At 39.4% G+C, this 26,505-nt stretch overlaps 2 protein-coding genes and 1 long non-coding RNA gene across 3 annotated transcripts in view; 2 read left to right on the plus strand and 1 right to left on the minus strand.

Moving 5' to 3' along the window:
• Nucleotides 1–15,130, plus strand: part of LOC100698138 (serine/threonine-protein kinase BRSK1) — a 29,458-nt gene extending 14,328 nt beyond the window's left edge. The window contains 13 exon segments of the mRNA XM_019358250.2: nucleotides 1,722–1,753; nucleotides 2,377–2,541; nucleotides 4,076–4,173; nucleotides 4,301–4,451; nucleotides 4,559–4,619; nucleotides 6,015–6,504; nucleotides 6,507–6,623; nucleotides 6,879–6,927; nucleotides 9,927–10,050; nucleotides 10,175–10,276; nucleotides 12,371–12,479; nucleotides 14,556–14,645; nucleotides 14,738–15,130. Of these exon segments, the coding sequence (XP_019213795.1) occupies nucleotides 1,722–1,753; nucleotides 2,377–2,541; nucleotides 4,076–4,173; nucleotides 4,301–4,451; nucleotides 4,559–4,619; nucleotides 6,015–6,504; nucleotides 6,507–6,623; nucleotides 6,879–6,927; nucleotides 9,927–10,050; nucleotides 10,175–10,276; nucleotides 12,371–12,479; nucleotides 14,556–14,645; nucleotides 14,738–14,952 (1,803 nt within the window). The 3' untranslated portion in view covers nucleotides 14,953–15,130.
• Nucleotides 12,665–14,547, minus strand: LOC102077258 (uncharacterized). The gene is made up of 2 exons (XR_269125.2): nucleotides 13,189–14,547; nucleotides 12,665–12,949 (listed from the first exon to the last, which is right to left on the minus strand). It is a non-coding gene; the product is annotated as an uncharacterized LOC102077258 (long non-coding RNA).
• Nucleotides 15,131–24,389: 9,259 nt separating the features above from the next.
• cpt1a2b (carnitine palmitoyltransferase 1A2b) overlaps nucleotides 24,390–26,505 on the plus strand; it is a 59,839-nt gene continuing 57,723 nt past the window's right edge. The window contains exon 1 of the mRNA XM_003446465.5: nucleotides 24,390–24,520. The gene's annotated coding sequence lies outside the window, so the exon portion shown is untranslated. The remainder of the gene's footprint in view (nucleotides 24,521–26,505) is intronic.

Consider the following 26,505-nt stretch of genomic DNA (forward strand, 5'->3'; position numbering starts at 1 on the left):
GTGGTCTGGACTATGGCTTTGTGGTCTATTCAGATATAACTTTGCAAACCAATGCTGTAGTGGCATGTTCTTTTTAAACAGTCTGAGATGTAGCTCTTGGGTCCTTCTGAGCATTGCATGGTTTGACCTGGGTTTTATGTCCACTCCTGTAGAGATGGAATAAGATGGGCTTCACATTGTTTGAAAATCGTTACCTTCCCTGTAAGAAAAATGGCTTCTTTTAGATCACCGTTGTAACATGTCTTTAAAAAGTTAGGATGGGGCAACAAAAGGTTTTAAAAGTAAGTGGTACTAAAAGAAACAGCTGGAGGAACATTTTGCAACTAATAAGGTTAACTGGCAACAGGTCAGTAATACAACTGCGTGTAAAAAGAACATCTTAGAAAGACTCTCAGAAGAAAACATTGGTAGAGGTTCACAAATCTGCAAAAAACTGCGCCTGGCAAGATTTCAGAATAATGTTCCCCAAAGAAAAGACTTTGGATATGTCATTATCTACAGTACGTAACTGTATAAATGCAAAAACCTTTACAAGATACAAGGAAAGAGACCAAAGAGCCGTATTGGATGTCGATGATCTTCAGGCCTTCAGGCAGCACTGAATTAAAAACAGACATGATTCTGTCCTGTAAATCGGTGCATGGGCTCAGTAACAATTCCAGAAATCACTATCAGTGAGCACACGACGCCACACCCAAATGCAGGTTAATGCTACCGTCTTCTCTGGGCAAAGCTCATTTAAAATGGACTAAAAAGGTGAGGGACCAAAGATGTGAGTTTCAGAACTGAGGGGGGAATCAGTACAGGTTTTAGAGCAACATATGCTTCCATCCAGACAATGTCTTTTTCAGGGAAGGTCATCTCAGCAAGACTATGAGAACCTTTACATTACATTGCATCTGTTATAACAGCATGTGCTTGCAGTAGAAGAGTCCTGGTGTTGTCCAGGTTCTGTCCTGCCTTGCAGTCCGCATCCTTCACCGATGGAAAACATCATGTAATTAAAAAATTAAGAATGCTGAATGTTAATTAGCTCCAATGCAATAGCAGACAAGAAGCAGTGGTTTCTATTTTGTGAATAAACTGTGGGTTTGTGAGATTTGCAAATCATTCTGTTCTGTTTTTATGTACATTTCATACGACTTCTCAACTAGTTTTGGAACAAGAGTTGTAAAATATGGGTTTGAGTCAGAGACGCGCACTGCTGCTCAGACGTCTGGGTTCATTTTGAGATGTTTTTTGTTTTTAATGAAGCAAATCGATATAACATGAAACGGGTCAAATGAGACAAATGACATAATCAAAACCATAAAAGCAAATGCTAGAGACACTAAATGCACTGCTTCTTAGACTAGCACATGTATTTCAGCTGTGCTAACATAATTAGGATAATGGTATTTCTGTTAACAATTAGCAGTTTAGCATGATAAGCTCACATCAGGTAACACAATATGACATTAGAACATGGGTGGAGTTACTGAAAATGTACATCTACTAAAATTTTTATTCAAAATTATAGGTAATTTACGATTAATCAATCAATCACTGTCATAAACTTGATCATTCTATATTATATCAAACATGAACAAATGTGCTTTCCTTCAAAACACGGACATTTTTTCCCAGAAGCCAGTGTTGAGATGTGATTGTACATGTAAATAAGTCACAATAAGTCTCTTTTGATCAGTGCTTTAATATTGGCTTGTGTTTTTTCAATACAGCTTGAAGCAATACAGAAACACCCCTGGTACCTGTAAGTATATTTAACTTCTTATTTTGTTCTTTTAATGCACCTCCACCCCTGCTGACTCTTTATACATACCAGCTTACTATTATCCTCCATAGGAACTGTTTCAAAGGCAGCGTAAGAAATCTCTGCAGAATTTCCCCTTGTTAAATTTAACAAAGTCAAATAGCATTTTATGGAATCACAGGCTAAGATGTCTTTCCTAATTCCAATTCTTAAATATAAAGCTTTTAAGTCATGCTGGTACTGAAATACCGTGTCTCATACATAAAGTACACCATCAGTGAGCGTTAACTACAAGTAGGTGAGTGAATCCTGTGATCTATTTTGGGATTTCTCTCTTCAGTCCTGCAATCTTGGAGACCAAGAGTAGCTCCCGGCCTGGATTTTGGAAAGCAAAATTAAGCTTTTCAATTATTATCACATTTTTATTTTCTGTCAGGTGAAACAATACTACCTCTACTATCTCTTTCAACAGTCATGCTTAAACCAGATCTATTTATATTTATATATGAAAACCTGTGGCTGATGTGGCGGTGTTCACTGCATCACATGCTAAACTCTTTTCTTCAGAGAAAGCATTTTTAAGTACACAACCTAAACAGACTGACTTGTTGTTTTTGTGTCAGCGGCGGTCGGAACGAGCCCTGTCCAGAGCAGCCTCCCCCTCGCCGAGTGTGTATGAAGAGGATCCTGTCCTTAACCGAGCTTGACCCTGATGTCCTGGAAAGCATGTACTCCCTAGGGTGCTTCAGAGATCGGGTTAAACTCACACAGGACCTTACAAGTGAGGAGTGAGTAAATACAACACAGAAATGTCCACTTTTACATGGTCATACATCCGAGATATTGCCGAATCTATGCCAACCACGGTTCAACTCACAAATCAGATTTACGTCCACATGCCTGTTTCTCCATTATTCCTCCCGATTCCTGAGTTTACACCATTACAGCCGCTGGCATCTCAGCTCGTACACAGGCGCTAAGTGCAGTTTTTAAATGTAAGTGTGCTTGTACACATACTGAGAAAGCAAAAACAGAAAACACAACTCTGTGTTACTGATTTAATTTCATTATCTCTTTGTCTCATTGTGGCCAGACAATTACTTACATCATGAACTGCCTGACATGGCAGGAACAAGAGCAACAATGCAAACAATGTCTCTCGCATCTTCCTCTCTGTCTGCAGAATTAACGTGGATGTTCACCCACCACACGAGCCTCCAAAATAAAATTGTATTTAGTCTCTTCATGGCAGTAATAAAAAAAATACATATATAAAAGAGTCATTAAAAAAGTTATTTTAAAAACTTTGTTCTTTGTGAAGTTAATCAGCCTGACGAAAGCAAATGCTTTCAAGTCTTGTGGTAAGGAGCTGGATACTACTGTCTATATAACACCAATCGCCCTCTGAATCAGCTGAGATGTTTTTACATGATAACTTATATATATAATGTATATTTAATAAATGTAACACATGCCAGATTTGACCTCATGATTTAAACGAGTTAGCTACATGAAATTTTCAGGGATAAAAAGCTCTTTTAAGCTCTCTTAAAAACTGCAACAATTGCAACATCATGGGATATATGAAAGTTTAATGTCTGTGATGTAGAGTAACAGAAACAAGAATTGGTAGCCTGGATAGTTCATCTATTTCCTGAATATTCACTTAATAAAATTCAAAAAGTACATTTTCAAATCAAAGATCACTATGAGTAGAGTGGCTCTGCTCATAGTGCGAATCATTTGTTCTTTATTTTAGCCATTTTAGCTCCCTTTCTGTTGCCTTTGAGCCAACTTTCTTCTGATTGGCTGCCCCTTGGACTGGTTTGAATAGCAGGTGGGCAGGACGGCTTTGGTTACCGTTGGAGGAGAATTACAGGTGACATGATCTGAAAGAGTCCTGAATCTGATCTCTACTTTTTATCTGATTTAGTATATTTCAGTTGCAAGTAATAATAGTTTCAGGGAGAAAAGCCACAAAATAACAATAAGAGTAAAAGTGAAAAGGAGCAAAGTGTAATGATTTATATAGAGAAACCATCAGAAAATCCTCTTAGACAAATATATAATTATCCAGCTGTGCTTAGCTTTATGAAACATGTCTGCAGTGCAAAATAATTCAGAGTTGACACTGAACCTTGTTAACATGAACAATGAATACTTACTTTCCCCAATCAGGAAGTGACCCAAAGCAAGCAAAAAAAGTTAGCTAGTAGTGCGTCTACTTTATTTAGACATTATGCATCAAAATGTATTTACTGTATGGCCAAGTTACTCTAATACATGATATTTTATCTTATCTTACTACGCTCATTTCTGCAGGGAGAACCAGGAAAAGATGATCTACTACCTCCTGTTGGACAGGAAAGAGCGATACCCCAGCTGTGAGGACGAGGATCTGCCACCAAGAAATGACATAGGTGAGATCGTCCTAACCATAAAAAAATACGTTTGTGCTACTATTTATTCTTGAAAATATCCAGATATTTTTTAAATTATTTCTTGCATTTCCATTTCAATTAATTCACAAATATTTTTGTCTCACAGACCCACCCAGGAAGCGTGTTGACTCCCCCATGCTGAATCGTTATGGCCGCAGTCGTCCGGAGAGGAAGAGTTTAGAGGTCCTCAGTGTCACAGAACAGGTTTCTCCCACCCCGCCTCGCAGGGCCCTGGACACTAATGCATACAGCCAGAGGTACTAACTGTTTAAAACTACAAGTGAGAACGAGCTTAGAGCTACAAACTGCCAGAATATTTTTTTGATGACTGAGCGCATGTGTTACTTTCTGCTGTGTTTGTTAGGTCTCGTTCAGTCAGTGGGGCCTCCACAGGTCTGTCCTCCAGTCCTCTTAGCAGTCCCAGGGTAAGAACTTCACCCTCTATTGTTTCTGTGTGGATCTCAGTGGCTAGGTTTAGGCAGTATTTCTGTTTAGTTGTTTTAAATGTTTTAAACATAGTTCATATAACCAACCTATATCTATTCAGAATACATATGCTGTATTTTATATTATTTGACAACATGATTGTGTAAAAGCATAGGAATGGCACAGACTGTTACAGATCTATCCTCCAAGTTCATTTGTTATTTGCACCCATGTGACAGAGTCTTTATACAGTTATTGTTTTTGTAGGGACACTAAGCTAAAGCTCATCTTCATTACCCTCTCAGATTTGATACAGTGTAACATGCTAGCAGGTGCACAGTTTCTCAGTTTTATTGTATTAGCTACATATGCTAATGTAGAGCTCCATAGATTTGCTGTTATTGTTTATGAGCACTACAAAGAAGAGTTAACTTTTTAAACGATAAACCATTAGCATAAAGCTAGTAGAGCCAAAAAGTTAGCTTAGCTGGACACAAAGACTGTACATAATGAGCTGCTGGAAATATCAACCAGCAGATCAAGTGTGTATTCTTCCACAGCAGAAAAGTTTGACTCCATTTCAGTATCTTAAAAAAAAATTGAATTTCTAAAGTAACAGTGGTGTGAGGCTGTGTTTGGATTCAGATGGTTATTTAAAGACGCACAAACATTATTCTTCGCCCTAAATAAATTTAATAAAATGTAACTGCAATATATAAAATCACAGGTTAAGTTAGTCCAATAATTAATCATTTAGGAATTTATCAACTGAATGTTTATTTAATGAATAATTTCATGGAAAACTTACATGTAATGAAATTACTCAGGGATTTGGACCTTTTTTATTGGAGCACTGATTTTGGTAGTTATTAGTATTAGTGGTTATTAGTAATCAAAATACATCATTAAATATCATTCTCACATGCTTTTCTGCAACGTAGTGTATTGTAGCGTGATACCAGTAAAACACAAATAGTGTGTGTGTGTGTGTGTGTGTGTGTGTGTGTGTGTATTGTCAGTTGCTTTAGTACATGCATCATCAGTTCAGGTCTTGACAAAAACAAATTTCCTGTATTGTGACTTTTTAATATATATCACAAGCTCTGGCTGTCATCGCTTCTCATGCCTCTCCATCATATCGTTACATCCTGAGTCATACGCATTGTCATGTCATGCTGCCTCATGGAAAAATCTCTGTTCTCATGCTGACATGGGTAAAAAGTGGCTGAAAGACACACATTTATGATAGAAGTAGAACTAATTAATTCCATCATTCGTTGTTGCATCTGGATGAGGTTCGCTGATAAATCATATCCATGAATCATATTTCATGACCATTTCTTCCTCTCACATCTGTCTGTACCTCTTTCCATCTCTCTCTGTCTACCAATCAGAGTCCGGTCTTCACTTTCAGCCAATCAGAAGTCACCTCCACCGCTTCCTCCTCCAAAGACCCCAAACCAGGAAGTGCCACCACCCCTCGACCTACCCGCCCGGCGCCCGACCCAAAAACCCAGACCTTGCCCTCAAAAGGCCCCGCAGAACGGCCCCAGCTTCACACCATGAAGTCCCTCCCACTCCAGACACCACGCTCCCCTTCCCCTTCGCCCTCCCCTATACTGTCCCCCATTCCACGCTTCTTCAACTTCCCGTCACCATCTGTCTTCAAGTCCAAGAACGTCCACTCGTCCTCTAACTCCTCTGCCACCCCTCCCCCTGTGTCGCAGGTCACACCGCAGGGCTCGCCGCTGCCCACCCCGCTGGGCACGCCTGTGCACCAACTCCAACACCCTTCCTCCACCACCCCTCCCTCCTCTTCCTCCTCGTCTTCTTCCTCCAGAGCGGACGGAGCCGGAGGGGCCTCGCTGTCGCTGACCCCGCCCTCCAGCCCGGGGGCAGTGGTGGGATGGCCGCCTCGGGCTCTGCTCACTGGAGATCCAGGCTCAACTCATTCAAGAACAACCTTCTGGGCTCTCCGCGCTTCCACAGGCGCAAACTCCAAGGTGAATAAGGAGTTTAAAACACACACAATGAATGAAAATAGTCTTTTAGCCAAGAGCAAATGAATCTTATCGATGTTATGAAGAGATGAATCCAAGATAGAATCTATTGTTACTAAGAAAGTAGCACGTGTTCCAGCCTGATGCCTGGGGCTGTGTTGAGTAACATCTTATTTTCTAATAATATGTAATTAGAGCAATTACATTTGAGCCTGTCATCAAGAATTACTGCCCTTTTCTTTCCCTCTCTGACTCCAGTTCCTACATCAGAGGATATGTCCAGTTTAACTCCAGAGTCCAGCCCAGAGTAAGTACACACATGAAATCAGTTTTATTTCCTAACTCAAAGGGTCGCACTGTGTTTTGCAAAACCCTCCTTCTTTCACTTACATGTCTAAAGACCCACAAAGTAAGAGAAAAGCCCATCCCCCTATCACCGATCAGATCATCCTCTCACTTCGTTCCTTTCCGTGTATAGATCAGTGGGCTTGTCTCTGAATCAACCATTCAAGTTTGCAGTCATTTCTGATGTCGTAACCGAATGAGCAGCATTTTCCGATGTTGAGCAGATCTCTTAGATTCAGAATGAATGGAGCCATTCCTGCTAACTCTAAATTGCCACAGCCACCAATCATGTCAAACATTTGTTGGCTGCCAGGGTGAATACAACAATGTTTATTTATTTCTAAAGAACTGATTTGTGTTAGCACATAGCATCTAATGCTGCTACAGTTAACATCAGCACTGACTGTCCCCCACAGCACACAGATGTGTTGAAAGTCTAATGCTGAGGCACAGCCAACAGTTTTAAGACAGATTTGAAACCAATATGCAGGAACTGTGTATTGGTTGTGGGTTGCTTTGCTTTTTTTCATCTTTTTTTGCCTTTTATGCTTCAGTGCAAACTACACTTAGCTGGCTTTCACCTCTTTAGCGCTGTTTGCTTTTGTGCTACGATCTCTGTTCGCATTTACTGTGTTTTAATACAGCCAACTTTCCATTAAAGCTCTTCTCATGTATATAATTTTTCTGTTTCTGCTGTCAGACAACAGAACAGGTATGGCACGTTAACTCCTTGTTAATTAGCCGTCACTTGCAAGCCATTTTCCGAGCTAAAAGTCACGATTTTACCAAAATCACCAAAGACATCAGTTAAAGACACAAGTTAAAGTGGCTGTTTACAGATAAACATTCAAAAACTGAGAGACAGTTTGAAGCATCATGTTCATGTGTATAGACCATGCTTCACACTGAAATAAGTCATTTAGAACAGGGCTAAAGGGGTAGTTTATTATAACACAGCAGATAGTAACATTGCTCCAGTATCTTAAGTTTAAGATTCAAACACACACTCTGGGGAGCAAAGGTGGGCAGATCGAAAATATTAATAGCCTGAATATCAGCACTGGTATCGGTATTAGATCGATACTGACGCAGCAGGATCGATACTTTGTTTCTATCCTCTGTGTTCAGTATGTAGCTGACTGAATTCTGTTAAATAAATGATTTATTTTTTTTTGAAAATGAAAAATATGCCTCAAACAGGCACGATGAAAAACATCGTAACCTTTGTGTGTTGATTTTATTCATAGCGTACAGCTGACCCAAAGTCGTTTAGAGACAGACACATTTACATTCCAGGTCTCCAACAAAGCTCGTTTCAAAATTCATGAAAAGCTGAACAGGGTTTTTTTGTTGTGTGAACTTTTTAATGTTCAAATTAAAGATCACAGGGATTTAGAGGTGATGAAGATTTATCTCGTAAGTCATGACACACTGCCCTCCACTACATAAGCTGCACTTATTGGTTGAACGTATTGCTGTTGGCATTGTTTTTGGCCATGTAAGTACTTATTATTGGATCAATACCAGAATTTACAATATGGCACACCTCTACTGGGGGGATGTGCGATGGCCCTCAAGGGTCAAACGCACTTCAAATTAAAAAACGAAACAAAACACCAGCACATAGAAAAATGCTACAAAAGCACACAAAACACAACAAACACACACGAGCGAGTGTTTTTTGGGGAGACGGTAACGTCATGGACCAGCTGCAGAAGTAACAAGCTAATGGCAAGCAGCTAATAGCAAACATTTATCTGCGGTAGGGCTGCTCGATTATGGCAAAAATGATAATCACGATTATTTTCACTGAAATTGAGATCTCGATTATTTGACGATATTTATTTAACAATAACAATGTATTGAATAATGGCTTTAAAGATGTCAAAAAATAATATAAAATAGTGTGCAAATACTGATTACAGTGCAAATGTTTGCAATATAAAAAATAAAAGAAACATCTATGTTTAGTGAACTTCAAAATACTGCACAATATTTGATCCACGTCTGACTCTGCGAACCCATAATGTTTCCACACCACTGAAGTCGTTTTACCTCTCTTTTCAACCAATGGCATTCTTTCTTCAGCAGCCGTTATCCTCTCCTCTCCAAATAACTTCTGCTTAGCTTTCCGAGCTTCCCTCAGGTCCTCTTAATTGTTGTGACGCGTGTTCGAAACGCAGAGAGGTGCGCTCGATTTGCCACACGGAGCAGCGCGAGAGTAAAGCACGAGGGAGGTGCTAATAATCGGCTCAGTCACTTTTAATGATCGTTGAAAGCCCAGATCGTAATCTAGATTAAAATTCGATTAATTGAGCAGCCCTAATCTACGGTATTAAATAAATCACATCTTCTGGTCCCTCATGCCACTGTCTCAGAGGACTCCTTCACATGCTCTGGTTTCAGTCACGTTATTTCCTCTCCGAAAACACCAACATTTGCTGGTGTTTTCTCAAGCTGCAGTGCATTTGACCTCTCAGGCCACCGTAGAGATGCCTGACTTACATTATCATATTAGAAAGAGAGAAAATGTGGAGCTTGTAATAGACTCTGTTAGACGTTTGCGTTTCCACATTGATTTTACATGATTTGCAGTTCAGCCTAAAACACTCAGCAGCAACGTAGCTGAAGAAGAGTAAATGACAGTAAATCGTCATCTTTCACTTAATAACTAGGTAACTTTTTGCCAGTTTTACTGTGCTTCACCCAAAAGCCAAAAAAACTCTGTTACTGTGAGCTGACACATCAAGAATGAAAATACATGTTGCTTAGCTCTCCACTGTGATGTGTGATATTACTGTGTTATCGACTGACTTGGTTGTAGCTGTGCATTTGTGTCCTTTTTCAGTGAATTTAACCTTTAATCTCTGTGCTGTGTCAGTGCTTATGGATGAGTGAGCCATTATTTTCTATTTGTACTGCATAAAACGTGTGACTGAAACTAATCTGATTAATTTGCAGGCTAGTGAAGCGGTCCTGGTTTGGTAACTTCATCACGCTGGAGAAAGAGGAGCAGATCTTTGTCTTGATCAGAGACAAGCCGCTCAGCTCTATCAAGGCTGACATCGTCCAAGCTTTTCTCTCCGTGAGTGCAGACAAGCTTAGATAAGCTTCGACATACTTGTGCGATTCCCACGGCGGTGTTAAACGCACAGATTTGAGATTCGATCGTCATCACTTAGCATCACTTTTTTCTTTGTCTTCTGCAGATCCCATCCCTCTGCCACAGTGTGGTGTCTCAGAATAGTTTCCGGGCAGAATACAAGTCCTCTGGTGGTCCTTCTGTCTTCCAGAAACCTGTCAAGTTCCAAGTATTACTCCGTTCTTATTACCTCCTCAGCTCTAACAGAAGTGTTTTGCTTGTTGTCAGTCAGTCTTGTAAGGAATAAGCACTTTTGACGAACCCTTTTTAAGCTTTAAAATCTATCGTTGGAAGTACTCCTTCCTTAAAAGAATTGAGGGTTATAAAAGTTCTTAAAACCCCATTTGTGGATCTTTGTTTAACACTTTTTTCAACATAACATAAAAAGAAGCTTTGAGGGACATAAATGTACAGTGACTGGTCTCGATGGTAGATTTAGGGGGTATCCAAATTCATAGGCTGCATCCTTCTGAGGACCCGGCCTTCACGGTCTACGTTGGCCAGGTCCTCAGAAGCCCGGTAGGCCGTAAGTGAGCGGCTGTGAAATTGGACAGTCTAGCCTTCAGATTTGCGTCACCGCTGTCTCGGTGGAGTTTAATAAACTCAACCGTCTGCTCCTTGCTATCTAAAATATAACAGGACACGGGCGTAAATCCTCGACCATCTCACACTTCTGTTTAATCAGTTTTCTGTTTGACGTTTATTCAGCTGTAATCTCAGACAAGCCGATTTACTCACAAACAAATAAAACACTGAAAAAAGCCAAACAATGACATTTTTAAGTTATCTAAGTGACTTATATATCATGTTTAACCTGAGTAGCGAAAGACCGCAGAGGGTTTGAAAACAATGTGCCGCGTGTTCGGTCTCCGAAAACACTGGAGCATTATTTGCAAATATGTGATGTCTTGATAAACCGAGCAGATATTTGAAGTTTCCACAGCTACATTCTTGGCTGAAAATATCTTAAAAGTTTATTTTGTGACCCAGAAAGAGTAATAAGAGTAATATTAATAGCGGCCGCCATTGTTGGAAACTGGAATTGGCTGGGCTGTGCTATGAATTCTGGGATATGGTGGGCCACGAAGAATACACCCGACCCATCCTTCAAATCTGGGGAAAAGGAGGACGCATTTAGAGGAGTCTTCGAATTTGGACAGCCTTCATCGCGTCACTGTGATGCAGTCGGCCTACAAAAGCGGCCTGATGCTATGAATTTGGACACCCCTGTAAACTAAGTAGCGCAAAAAATAAGATGTAAAACTAAAATGTAAATGTTAGCAAAGGACAAACAGTTGGCTCTATGAATGAACCAAAACAGAGCAAAATTAACCTATTTTGAAGTCAAGTGGAGGCCTCATGTGACAGATGAAGTAAGATGCGATGTTGACTTGTTAAAACTAGCTAGCTAGCCAATTTATAGAATGAAGGACCCAAATGCTGGGTTTTTTACAAAAAGTTGTATAAAGCACTTTGATACAGAGTAGAAAAGCGCTACATAAGAACCAGTCCATTTACAAAATGGGAACGAATGAAAAGGCCAAAGATCAAAGAACTGCATTCACTGAAGCTGCTATGTAAACTAAACAGAAGCTGTCAGTCACTGGGAGAATGAACCGATCCAGCATATGGTGGTAATGGTGTTCATTATTCAGGCTTTTATCAAAGAACTGGGAGCTGCAGTGTACTCGAAGAGGTCTTATAATATACTGAAGATCATATAAAGAAAAGCATCAAATGTACTACAGTACAGTAATGTCACCTTCGTGTTCTAAGTAAAGGTATGTATTTGTCATGAAGCTGTAGCAGGTGATTACCCTCAGGGACCTGTGTGGCCCACAAACAGCTGATAGTGCTGAACGAAGCAGGCATTAAATTTACATCTAAAACTGCCATTTTTGGTTTTATTTAACACAAACCCAGCTATGAGTCCGACCTATTATTTCGATAACACACAAATACTGCTTAAACAGTGTACAGATCAGAAATGTTATTCATGTGTAAAGTGATAAACCACTGGAAGACTTTGTCTGTGTGTATTATAATTGAAAATAATAATTGAAATTCATTAAAAAAAAATTTATGGTCTAATCTTCCATGGAGTGAAAGTTGCTCGGTTTATTTTACAAACTCTTTAGCCAAGGTAATCTGGTGTCACTATGTGTAGAATTTGAACATTTCCAATGACAAAGAAAGTCAGCGTTTTCAAAAATGCAGCAATTACGTGGGCACTTTGATTCACAGAGTCCTTTTCCTCCCATAGGTGGACATTGCTTTCTCTGAGGGAGAGAGGGAGCGAGAGAGGGAACGAGCAGAGAGAGAAGGGAGACGAGAGCTGGGCATTTACAGCGTGACCTTCACTTTAATATCAGGTAGGAGACCAGAGTCCTAACGCTTCCACATGTGAGGAGTTACCAGACAGATGCAAATGAATGCTGCACTGTGTCAGGGGCATACTTGTGTTTCTGCAACCTCACCCATTCAGCAGATTAAAGCAGAACATCACTGAGTTAAGGTTTGGTTAAACAAGGGGAAAAGGGGGAAATTAGCCATGTGATATGTCTAAAACAAATTTAATATTCAACCGATGGAGGAAAAATGTCTCGTTTTATAGTTTAAGATTTATAGTATTAGATGAGAAGTCACTGTCAGTGATGAACACATTGGAAAATGGACTATTTTTCTTGCAGCTGCTTCACAATAAAAGCCCAGCTTGTTTTCCTGGAAGATCTGCAGCGTTAGGAGTAAGAAACAGGAAGGCTCTCTGTTATATGAATGTGTTATTTCATGTAATTTCTTCACAATCTGTTTGAATCCACTGTGAGGATGGTTGACTGCATTCCTAAAGGTGACAAACAGAAGACAGAGAAAATTACTGAAATGATCACAAACACTTAAACTGGGTCTGACATCATCATCTTTGAGCCAATAACAGCACCTGATTCATCAGCTAACAGAGGGAAATACAGTGCTAACTAAAGTCTTTGGATTTTGCTGTGGAAATCAGAAAATGTGTGCAGTGGTGTGCAGTTCAGCTTGACAGACGGTATTTGGTAGGACCACCTTTATTCTTCAACATACCTTGAACTCTCTCAGGCAAGTTTTCTCCTTATTTCTTTAAGTAGTCCTCAGGAATAGTTCTCCAAGGTTCTTGAAGAACATTCAAAGCTCATCTTTGCATGTTGGCTGCCTTTTGTTCTGTCCTCTGTCAAGATGATCCCACACGGCTCTGGGGAGGCCAATCCATGACCGATTGTGTTCCATTGTGTTTTTCTATCCAGGTTATGTTTTTACTGGATTGGAAGTGTGTTTAGTATCATTGTCATGCTGAAAAATGAAGCCATTGCTAATCAGACACTTTCCAGATAGTACTGTCACTGTTGTACCTTTCTGCTAACCTTCTCAGTACATGTTGACAAAGACCTGCTGCTACTGACTTTCAGTCCAGTTCCTGTGTCATTTGGCCAATCTCAGCCTTCCCCCCTGTTTCCCTTCCACTGAGATCATTTCTGATGATCAACTGAAGGGCAGTTCAGCTCTCAGGTCCTGTGCCAGGTCTTTGCTGGATTTCTTCCTGTTTCTTAAGGACATGACTTTCACATACTGTTCATCTGCTATAGATAGCGTTTAGGCCTGCTACCTCTTCTTTTGTCCTCCACTTGTCGCACACATTACCCTGAAATATGCCAAGAATTTAGCTAATAGCTGAGCCCCTCTAGTGGGCAATGAAGGTATTCCATGTGGGTCTGCATATTAAGAACTTATTAATACTTGGAGGATTTTTCTTTTTTGGGGGAATATTGTTTTGGATAAATAAAAAGGGATAAAGGTATTCTCATCTGGGTTTTGGTATTTAGCTTAGATATACTAGGAAAGCCTTACAGGAGAAACTCATCTAATAAAATGATCCATTGGGTTCTTACTATCAACACTCCTCTTTTGACCTGTTTTTAATCTCGGACTGATCATATCTCCTCATAGGAAAGAAATGCCAAGCCTGTAATGGAGCATTAAGTTTAACAAGTAAATGATCAGAAGATCAAACTGTGTTTCTCAAAATACAAAAGAAATACTTCATATTCTACATGTGTGATGATCAGAGTTTTGATTAAAGGTTTGGGTGGGCCGAATATGACCCAAAATGAGTTACTGAACCCATAAACTCAGCAGGTAAGTGTTCACAAAGGTCGAGCTCAGAAAGCTGTTTTCCAATAAACTTCTATAGCATAGGAAGTCGTTTTCCTACCAGAGATATTGCCATCTGGTCCAGGTTTAAGGTGTCTCAATGCAGATTAAGTTGCTTTCACATCGGCTTTATTGTTCTGACTCAGAAGCTGTTTCCATGTTTAATGCTGTCTGTTGATAAACCCACTAGAAATTGGACTTTTAGACTACTGTCGTTTTACCTAAAATACTAACTGATAAGTGATTTTTTTTCCTCTATTCAGGTCCGAGCCGCAGATTCAAAAGGGTAGTGGAAACCATTCAAGCTCAGTTACTGAGTACTCATGATCAGCCTTCTGTGCAGGCATTGGTTGGTGAGTAGCACCAACACACCACCAACAGCATACAGAGTAGTAGCTTGTTAGCTTTACTTCATCTCTCCCTAATTTTACGTCTTGCCGTTTAGATGAGAAGAACGATCAGCTTTCCCGCCAGCCCAGCACTCCTACACGTCAGAACTCCAGGAGATCTGAAAGCGGATCGGAGCGGGGAGAGGGGGAGCATGCGGCAGATGGGGGGAGCAGTAGCGGAAGCAGCAGCGGAGCCGTCTTACAAAGACGAGGGTCGGGAAAAGACAAGGCCAGACTCTCGCCGTCCAACGGGACACAGGCTCACCCTTGAAAAGAATGTTGTGGAAGAGAAGTGAGGGCCCTACGAAGGGCCCTTTTCTCTTCCTCTCTTTAGTCCTTTCCACATTCTTTCCTTTCCTATTTCCTTACTTCCTGCCTTGCTTCATACTTTTAGTCCTAAGCAATGGGATGGAAAAAGGGAGAAGATTTTCCTTGAAGCTGATCTAGGGATTTAATGAAGAATTCCCCCTGAAATGGCTCGTTTTCTCAGAAATGTATATTTTTGGAGACTACTGGAGCTGATCTCTAATTAGCCCTAAAGGATAGCTTCACCCTGGTGGGACAAGCCTAAAAACAAATGATGTCCAAAAAGCTCCACTTTACTATGAAAATACAAGAAATTTAGTTCAACTGTTCCTATGGATCGAAAAAAAAAAGCACATGAAGTTCCCACTGACCAATCACATGCAACACATCGTTCAAACTCAACAATCAAGTTCCCACCCATCAGTCAGAGTGGCTCGTGAAGATGTTGGTCAGTGACGGAGCCCATCAAGCCATTCTCATTCCTCATTTCCTGGCTATCCCACGAATCAGCAAGTCTTTTCAGCATCACCTGACATGACAGGAAACCATCTCTGCTCTCGTCTCAACAGTTTCTAATTGAAGGCTGCGTTAAGGAAATGAAAGTAACAAGAGCTATAGGGAGAGTCCTGTTTTAGACTCAGTTGTGAAAGTGGATTTAATTCTTAAATTATTAGCCAACTTAATGCTGTGCTGACAATGGATCTGATGTGTCTATGTAACATAACCCTACAGCAAAGTGAATATCTTAATCAACAAACACAACTTGCTTGAGTGTATGATAAGTCCCACAATCATTTCTGAATTACACTTATTTAAAGCTATGATACCATATTGCCTTTAATGAAGGAGAAGAAAAAGTGGATATCCAGTTAGATTTAGCCCCATTTTAAGGACACTAGGACACACCACAAAATCTCACAAGTAAAATTGGATGCTAGGGGAGAAAAAGGTGGCTAGATAAACACAGGCTAGCGGGCAGTATCCATTCGGTAGTAGAAAAGAAGAACAAGTTGTGAAAAGCCTCCAAAGCAATCTTGGAGAAATATTTTGTTAAAAGAGGTTTGTCTCATATAACATTCACATACCATATACACATGGTTTTATTGTTCACCGTAGTTCTGTTCTACATACTGGCCGTGAAGTCTTAAACTTACGCCCTAATCAGAACCCCATTTTAACCCTACGCCGCAACCTTCTGGTTGTTTCTGGTTACTGCGTAAGTTAGGATGTAGATTTCCTGCAGAAGTCTAAATCAAGCTTTACCTACCATAAGTGGATCTCCAACACAGAAGTGACAAAATCTTTGTTCCCTGGCAAAGTGCACACCAGTGTTCAGACAAAGCTAATATGAAGCTTTAGCGTTAAAAATAACCAGTCTCCTTTTCGACAAACAGCAGTTGCACATGTAGGCCTTGCAAGTATATAGACCTGTCAAATGCTGACTGTCTTATCTAAACTTCTCAGCATTTGTCTTTTTTTACTTTTTTGTCCTTGCTCTAACACAATTCTGTGTTAGTCCAACCAGTGACAGAATACGGTCACATTGGAAACCCACAAATATTCACCTGATAGCTTGACTCAAGTTACAGTAACATATTTTCAGAACTTATTAGGTCCTAAGAGCTTGTTTACTTTTCTCCATATCCTCTCCATTTTTGTTTTTCGTGTCTTTATAAAGGCCAAGTTGAATCAAACAGCTCCAGCTACCTAAAAATGTTGTGAGTAAATTTGTCTTCAATTTCTGATTGTTGGTAGCATGTCTTAATGATGACGTGGTGATGAGTGAGAACCTACACAGATCGTCATTAAAATTTTGGTGAAAATGCCAGCCTTTAAACTTTGAAACACACTATCAGCAAATCATTTAACTTAGCTAATCGTTTAACTTAACTTAGCTTGTAGCAAGCCACAAATTTAGTTGACCTGTTTGCATAGACTTTATATGTAATTATGTTATGCAAAAATTACATCACCTAAAGTCTCATCACCTATGCAGTCATCACGTCATCACCTTTCTAATGGAACCAGTGTTAGCTTGATACGTTAGCAAGTACACCAAGAAACCTTCACTTTCATACAGTGAAGGATGTAACAACACGTCCGATTATAAAAAACGGATTTTATCACCACCAATGGCTTGTGATGTGCACATTAGTAATTGCAGAAAGGTATCGGGGCATCTAAATATGTGCAAATGTGACCATGCTAACTTGGACTGAGTAATTCCAGTGATCTGTTACTGTATTGTTTCCTACAGAAAAAGCCATCCAACTAAAACATTAAAGATATCTGATTTGAAACCAGGAGGTGACAAATCCTGACAGGGGTCACATGAGGAAGGGTATTTGTCATCAGATGTGGATTTATTCCCTGTGACAACCACTTGGAGCAGAAGCGTTTAGTTGTCTAGCTAGCTATAGCTAGTTAGCTAGAAACTAAACGTTTCAGAATCTTAGTTACTACAATTATTTGAAACAAACAGGAAATCAGACAGTTAAGGAGAAAAACAAAGGTCCATTATTACTTTATTTAGCACATCTGCAATTAGAGACAGCATTTTTTGGACTTTAAATTAACCAAAAACAAACAAACAGAAAATACGTATGTGTGTGCGTGCTGGGTGTGTGTTTCAATTCATTCATTCTTTTTTTTTTCAGTTGTCCCAAATATGGACGGACTCCTGTGCTAAATAAACACCATAGATATGACATAACTACAAACATTGCTGAAGCTCCCAGAAGGTTGATTCTGTTCATCTGGACGTAGCGTTTCCAGTAGGAGAAACGTTTCGTCACTCATGCAAGTGACTTCTTCTGTCTCAGCAAACTGCAGGTTTCCCCAACCTCATTAACAGTACATTTGCACAATGACTGAAACTAACACAACAGAATGAGCAATGAGGTCAATTCTTTCTCAGAGACCATTTATCAATGGCCATGAGTAACATGGGACTGAACAAGTCACTTGGATGAGTGACGAAAGTTTCTCCTACTGAAAACGCTACGTCCAGATGAACAGAATCAACTTTTTGGAATTTCCTTGGATGAGCATCCATCAAGACATTACTGAAGCGCTATGCTACAATCTGTAATGTAACCTGATGTATATCTCCCTCGATATGTGACTACACATCATCCCGCTGGCATAAATTCTGGAAATGGCTACTTATGTAGCCTCTACAGAGATTCCGCAAACAATAGGAGTTTAGGCTTGACATCTGCCACCAGAGGGCAGTGAAGTATTTTGGTTTAGATAAATGAGTAGTATATGTGCTGTTTTTTAATTTTTTATTTATGAAGTTCCGAAATCTGCAAGCTGCAAATACCTCAGCTATCTTATCCATTTCGCATGAACAGTGCTGTTTTCAGACAGTGATGACACGATGGAAAAACATTATCAACCCTTATTCAGATTTTAGCGTTCATGCAGTATTCCTGGATGGCTGTACTTACTGCTAGCTTTATAGTTTAGCTACCTTTTCTGTGTTACCTAAGTAGATTGAAACAAAATCATTGAAATTAGCAGATATGTAATTTCCTCTTTGTAGTTCTTTTTAATAAGTGGTTTCTAAAATTCCTGATATTTCTTTCTTAAAAGTTACACACAAGCCAGCACATGCCTGTCAGGACAAATATGATCATTTCATTTTGATAAATTTAGAATACAATGAGCTACAGCTCCATATTTGCTAAGCCTTTATATGCAGGGTAGGGCGCTGATTGTACCAAGCAGCAGATATATGTGCATGTGAATATTGTACTGAGAAAAATTCAAACCTCTCCCTCAATAGAAAAGACAATTATGAAATGACTTGCAGGGAACTTGTGTGCTCATTTCCAGACCATCATATTTCTACTTTGGAACACTAGAGCATCATTGCATGATTTACAGTTTTAAAAAATAATTTCTTTAATCTTTTAAAAATCCTACCTGTAACCCTTCAGTCATTTTAGACCCTCCCTAAAAGCCCACTTTATTCCAATTGTCTTGTTTCTGGAAGCCTGCAGAGGGGCAGGACCCAGAGCTTGTAAACTGTACTGACTGAATTATGACTGTAGCAGACGAAGAAAAGAAACTCATTCTGGTCGATCTCAGCTTGTACTGCGAGCTGACGGCAGTCCTTTGGCTCACTGGCATTACTTTTACATATGTTCATTGCATTAATATGTTTAATATGAACATTCAGCATCATAACACTAGACATACAAATCATAATAGGTCCTCTTAAAGGTAAATGTGGAAGTCTTTTTAAACAGGACACCCGGGTGTTTTTTAGGGGTTTTTTCCCAACAGCTGGGCAACAGAAACCCATCCTCGGTGGCATTTCCTTTTATAACAATGCAAAACTGGCAGGTTACAAATAACTGCTTTGTGTCTGTAGTCATAAAGACTGTACACAAACTGCCTGGGAAGGAAAATGAAGCCACATCTAAGAAATGAAATATGCTTTTTTTGTTTTCTACTTTATTTCATTTTTATACTCTGATCCAGCTTTTGCGTATGGGTATGCTTTTTGTTTTGTTTTTTTAAGTTTTAGAGTCTAACACCAAGATAGCACCAACCATGTGAATGTCAAGAAACTTTTTTGAAACTATTTAAGAGGGCAGAAATATTTTGTTTTGTCTATTTATTGAAAAATTTATTTATTTATTTATTTATTTATGTATTAATGTATTTATGTATGTGTTTATTTCTTTATTTGCATTGCTGGATTATTTTCATGAATGGATATAGGTGGTTATAAAGACAGAGAAATGTTAGTTATAAGATGTCTGGTACTGCAGACAAAAACTAAACAATTAGTCCAAAGTTTCTTTGTTTAAAATTCAAACATTTTAATGCAAAACAGCCCTTTAAGCTTTATGTTGTGATTCTGCACTTTACATTTATTTTGTCATCATTTTTGCCATTAGAGATATCCATTTTATAATGCGAGACCAAGATTTCACACAAAATACCTTCACAGCTGAGTCATTGCCTCTTTTAGGTGTTTGTTCAGTTCATTTTTTTCTTCTTAATTGAGACCTCAAACGAAAAGACAGCAGGATGATAATCTGCTGGAATGTTATGTAATTACTTGTTGTAACAAAGAAGTCCGTGTTTCTGTGTGTCTCTATGTACAACACACACACTAAGGCCTTTCAAATTAAAGGTCCTTTTCAGCCCAGTATGTGTCTTTGTGGATAAAACGAGCATTATTATCTTAATTATTGAATTGATTTGAGTGGAAAAATTCCAGTTTGTCCACTAAATTGGCTTAGTACAGTAATTTGGCACCAAATTCATGTATTCTAGGTGGTTTTCTGCACTTTGTGTTTAGAACTAACTGGTAAATGTTAGCATGCTATTAGGCCCATCTAAAAAAAAAAAGAACTTGGTGAGCATTATACCTGCTGAACATTTGCATATTAACAATATATACACATAGCAATTACAATCTTACTGTTTCAGAGCTACCAATGACTATAGCTGAGCTAACAGTTAGCTATCAGGTAAGAATTGGCATGTTTGGTTAGCATGGTGCATTTACAGACTGTGTGTAACTGTTGTGGGTACACTGCACACAGTTACTTCTTAATTATTACTAACAGTCGAATAAAATATAATTTCACTCTGAACAAAAGCCAAGCCATGTTATTTGTCAAGTAATTGCGTTAAACTGCTCTAGAATACCACTACAGTGTCTGCAGTTAGCTGAGGTGATAGCTAGCAAAAATCTACTGGCCTAACCCAGTTGCAAAACAGCCCTATTAATTCTTAATGTTATTATTAAGAAATTATGGGTTTAATTAAGGGCAAGTTGTATAAAGTGTCACCTCCTGAAACTGTGATCCTAAACTGGGATATTAGCTAACAAGAAAACAAATATTTATTTATTTATTTTTGTACCACCGTGTAAATGAGTTTATTCTGCATTTGAATATGGAAATCGATGGGATTGATGTGGACATTGGAGGAACTGCAGTTTTTGGGCTTCTACTTTGGCTTCGTATTTGAGCCCCGGAGGACGTGAGTTGTTTGGCATGCTAACATTGACATTTAGCTCAAACACTGCCAAGTATTACAATGCTAACAGTTTACAGAGCAGTCATGTGCACTCCTTGTAAAACATTATGTGTCGTTTCAAGCAAACCAGCTTCATTCCTCACTGACCTTCAGGCGTGTTTGTCATTACATCTTTTGTTTTTTTTTTCTTGCTATATTCCTGGTTGCTTTTGCAAATTCTGCTTCAGCTGCCTATAACTAGTTTAAAAGAAGGAGCTGCAAAATGAAAGTTTTCACAATTTCCTCTCTGATGAGTACAGCAGAGCCCCTCGTGACGTTCTGATATCTTTCCTTTTTAGTGGATACAATCAAGAAAGTGTTTCAGTCACTTCATTGTTAGATTTACTGTCCTTTTTTTAAATGTATTTATTTTTAGTTGTGCTGTCTTCAGAAATTTACTTTTTCTCTTCCAATTCTCATAATGTACACCTGTGGGAAAACCCAGCAGTGAGATCCACACACCTGACAGGTCAGAGTTTGGAGAGTGTTAAAGTTGCACACTCAAATACACAAAAGGTAGTGTTAAATCTTTTTTTTAAAACAAAAGTTCATCTTTCATCCACTTAGAAGGGAAAAAGAGCTAAAGGATTGAAATAAGAAGAGGAAAGGAACCTCCTAAACTTTGCTCCACTGAGTAAACACTGCATTTTAATCCATTCAAAGACACAACAGGGCGCTTGGCTTGATTGCACAAACTCCCTAATTGAAAGAAATCTCCCCCCTCACTCGTTTTCCTCCTTTATCCTCCACCTATTCACTTAACATTTTCTACATTTTCCTCCTCCCATTCTTCCCCTTTGTATTCCTGGAATCCTGCTCCACCCATCCTATCCCTCACCACATGCACATATCTCACCTAATATAACCACCCCTCTTGTATACATTTTATACCCAGTATACTTCGACAAAGATGCTGTATACATTTGTATACGCTGTGTGCCTGTCTCCATTGTATGCCATCCATATCTATGTAGAGTTCACTATGTTTTATTGACACTGTAGTCACCATACAATTCTTCCTCTCATCATTATTGCTCATTCTTCTTCTGCAGTTAAAGTTGTACGACTATAATCTCCTATCATGTCCCTCTTCCATGTCCGCCCTTGCTCCGCCACTCAAGCCCCACTCCCAACTCCCATCTTGTGACCCTCCACTCCACACAGAAGAAAAAGAATGTTTCACTCTGGAGAAATTCATGATGTGAGAAATAAATGGAGGGCGGAGGTGGAGCGTAGGAGAGGGTGGGGTCGAGAAAACAGCTCACCCGATTAATGACAAAGAGAAATGTCTGTAGTATAATTACAAAAGAGGAAAAGTGCACTATTATGACAATGATTATTATTGCCTGTGAAAAATACTGACCAATAAACAACAATGGATATATGTATGTGTGTGTCTGCGATGTGTTTCAAAGCATTCAGCTCATTAAAATGCTGAGTAATTATCTTTACTTGAAATGGTATCGAAATCAGTATCGTAGCTATTAGTTCTTGTCATTTCCTTCCTTTCCTCAGTTTGTGCAACTCAACTGCACAAATCACGTTTATCGCAAGACGCCCTTCAATACACTCTGCACTTGATGGTGTTCCTCAGTCTATCATTTTGGTGACAAAATATCAAACATGATGTAAGCTCTTTTTCTCCCAAAAATGGCTTCTCCATGCCTTCCCATGAGGTCGTTGAATCACATAGCATTCTCCCAGCCAATCTGCAAACATCAGGCTTCTCACAGTGACGTCGTGATAGCTGACTAATCACCAGTGGCCTGGACCATTTCAAACTACAGCTGTGTGCCCTGACCTACTCCCGAACCGAGGTGCTTGTGGACAACAATGACAACTAGAAAATGCATTTTCTGAAGAAACTGCAGTGTGGATGCTGATAGCTGAATGTTTTGAGCTGAAATGAAATAATTGCTGCATGTTAAGTTAAAAATGTTGAATGAGATGAAAAATACAGAAATTTTCACCTGAAAAGAAAAGTTCAGAACTATTGAAAGCTGACATTCAAACAGAAGAAGTTAAAAAGTAGGCGGACATGTTTAAAATGTAAATTAGAAAAAGCTGAGTAATGACAAAAGAAAATGTAGAGTCAGAAAACATCTGAATAAAAAAATTGAAACCTCATTATTTTAATCGCTGAATGACTGAAATGTGGGAAAATCCACTACAGACAGCTAAATACCGTAAGTTTTAATCATTCAGTCAGAAAAGATGATTCTAAAAGTCATCATCTAACTCCAAATGCCCTTTCACCAATGGTACCAACCTTTCCGAAGGCCCTTTGGGGAGCAGCTGAGGAGATATTCTAAGCACAGAGGACAGGAGGACGTGTAGGTTTGCTGGGCTTGGAAGGAGATCATAGATAACTTGCACAAGGAACCCAACCCAACTGGAGCCTTCCTGCAGCTAATTCTGCGCTACGGTAAACTCTTCCACCTTGTGCTCTGGTGTCTGAGCTCCACTTTCCTGCACACCCACTCTTCCTTCACGTTCGGACTTCTTCCTGGATAAGATAGGTTAACCATTGACATGGGCCTTGTCAACCTGTAGCTTTGAGAAGTAGGCATCAATTGCTCTGCCAACTAGTATCCTTTCCACCAGCCCTCTCTGCCTCTCTGCATTTCTCCAACCCTCACTTGACTTTCATTCTATTCTGTTTGTCTCTCTGCAGCTCTTTAGATGTTTAGCCCTACTGATTGGAATAAATACAGCCTGGTTCTTGGCCCTGTCGCTATCTCTTCTGCTACTTCACCCTGCCCCACAGATTAGCCAAGACTGAATTTTTCTGTCACCAATTAACCTAACAAGCATGTCTTTGGACTGTGTTACTTAAAATGTTATTTAATCAATAACACACACACACACACACACACACACGCACATAAAAAAGGGAATCAACCAAATCCTTTGAAAAAACAAAAAATAAAATAAAGTAAAATAAAATAAAGATAAACTAAGACTGTCTCACACTTTTTGCTGTTGTTTTCTAGATGCTGTTTACCAGGGTCTTGTCAGAAGACAATTAATGAGATTTTTTTTTTTTTTTATAATCACAAGTGGGCGGGGTTTTCCTACTCTGACAAAATTTGTAGTTTTTGGGGGGAAAATGTACAGCGAAGACGTCTCACTCTGACATAAATACTTTTGTCATGGATGTTTTGGACAACCCCCAAAACAAAACAAGCCCCCACCCCGACACACACACATGCTTCCTTTCTATGTATTCTTATATTCTTATAACTTTGTGTCAATTTGATGTGGATTTTATTTGCCATATGCCCATTATGCGTACACATTAAGGCCTATGAGAGTGTGAGAGTGCAGCATCTTTGTATCGACAGACGATCTGTGCTTGCCGGCTCTGAAAGACAGCGGAGCGGTTGGTTTTCAATCTGTGGTGTACGCTCTGTGCCTGGAGAAGGTGTGGTTCGTGCGATTGTCTGCGTATTAAACTTCACACGGAGAAACCTCGAAAAACAGCAGAGGTACGTTCAGAATAACTTTGAAGACCACTGTTTGAACTGCGACCTTTGAAAAAAAATCATATTTCTCAGATTATACTATTCTGGACATTTTCCGCCCTCTTGGCTTTTGTGCATCTCGCGGGGTGGGAGATGGTTCCCAGCATAAATGGACCACTGTGAAGTTGAACAGCAGTGAAATTAGTGTAATGTGCACTTGCAGTAAATGCATGCTAACACGGTGTAGTTCACACAAGTGTGGTCGGTGTGTAGTTTCAGTAGCAGCTGTTTTTGTTTGGTAACTATACGGAGAAGCGATTACATAACCAAGTGATGGCGAGTGAGCAGCATGGCTGCACTGTGTTGGCATTTTCTTTACAATGAAGGGAAAGGGCTCCGCCGTGTCCAAGAGGGTTAGTGGTGGGAAAGTTCCCCGATACTTAAATTTGCTATCGTTATTTCCTTGTATTGATTTGGAGCGTGGGGAGAAGCCCCTACACCAAACAGAACTGACTCACTGGACTTCACCTTGTGCCATGAGTGGGTGTAAATATAGGAACATACAAACAAACAAGAATATGCAAGACAGAAAAAGTCTGACGAAGCTAATTATGGCGTCTAACTCTGAGACGGAAAGATGGGTCGGTAAGCTAATTTAGGTAGTAGTAATAGTAGTTAAGTAGACTGGTAAGAGTTTAAAACCACTGTTGTGTTGTGCTGGTATAAACTCCGTGTTAAAAAGCTAGAAATATATGTTAATGTGATTGTGTGAACGCGCGTTTCCTCGCGCGGGCGTGATAACAGCATGAAAAACCAGCTTGTCTACATTGTTCAGATGCTTTATCAAGAAACTCCAATTTATAGTTTTACTGACGTTAATAAAATAATTTGATTTGGTTTTTTGGTCAAAAGCCAACATTAGTTATGTATTAAAATACTTCTTATTCAATGGAAACGTTGTTTGGACCTGTGTGTTTCCTTAGTCTTGTAGCCTCTATAAAAGCCTCCTAACACTTAGTCACACAGGGCTGGAATTTCTGTAGGAATTTAAAGAGGTCAGAGGAAGTTTAGAAAAAGGTGCAATGGCTTGTAGCTAGTCAAAGTGTGCCAGGCCAGTGACAGTTCAAGTGTCACTGTCAAGTGTCCGTTTTACCTATTTCTGGTGATGTAGAGGGGAAAAAAAAAAATCATGAACAATGTTTTGTCAGTGGTCGCAGCGATTAGGAAGCAGCATTTGTTAGTCTAAACAAGGGGTGGAAAACATCTGTCGTCTTTTCCACTGAGCTGCTTTCACTGATGACAGACTACCTCGTTTAGAGTATGAATATATTGCTACAAGTTGTCAGCAGCAGCATTATAGTGATAAGGCATAAGTCAAATGTAGGCACAAAAGCATCCCAGCTGATGTTTTCCCTGGAAATTTCAAGTGAAAATACCGGTATGTAACTGCTTGACACTAAAGCAGTTTAACAGTGTAACTACAAAAACAGTGCAAGGTTATAAAAAAGTTAGTGCACTGGGTGAAATGTAAATGAAAACAGACTGCAAAGATTTGCAAATTTTGTACACCCATGTTTTATTTGGAGTTGAACAGAGAAAATGCATTAAATATTTGAACTGAGGAAATGAAGCATTCTAAGAAAAAGATTTATGGGATTTGCAGCTTGCACATCTGTTTCCATCTAAATCACATCATTTCCAGGGCGAGCCTGGGATATTTCAGCAAAACATTGCTAAACCACACACCGCACCTATTACAACAGCATGGTGTTTTAGTAGACGAGTGCGCCTGCTGAACGGTGTGCAGTCCAGACTTTTCACATTTGAAGTATCATGAAAGAAAAATGGCGACTAAAGAAAACCCAGAACTGCTGAGCTGCTACAATCCTGTATCGGACAAATTATTAAGTTAGTCAGCAAATACACATACAAATATTGTCAGTTGAAGATTGAAGCATCATAAAAAAAAATTTTTTCTCACAAAGTATTATTATCTAAGCAAGCATGAA

Source organism: Oreochromis niloticus, linkage group LG4 (assembly GCF_001858045.2).
Source record: "Oreochromis niloticus isolate F11D_XX linkage group LG4, O_niloticus_UMD_NMBU, whole genome shotgun sequence".
NCBI lineage: Eukaryota > Metazoa > Chordata > Actinopteri > Cichliformes > Cichlidae > Oreochromis > Oreochromis niloticus.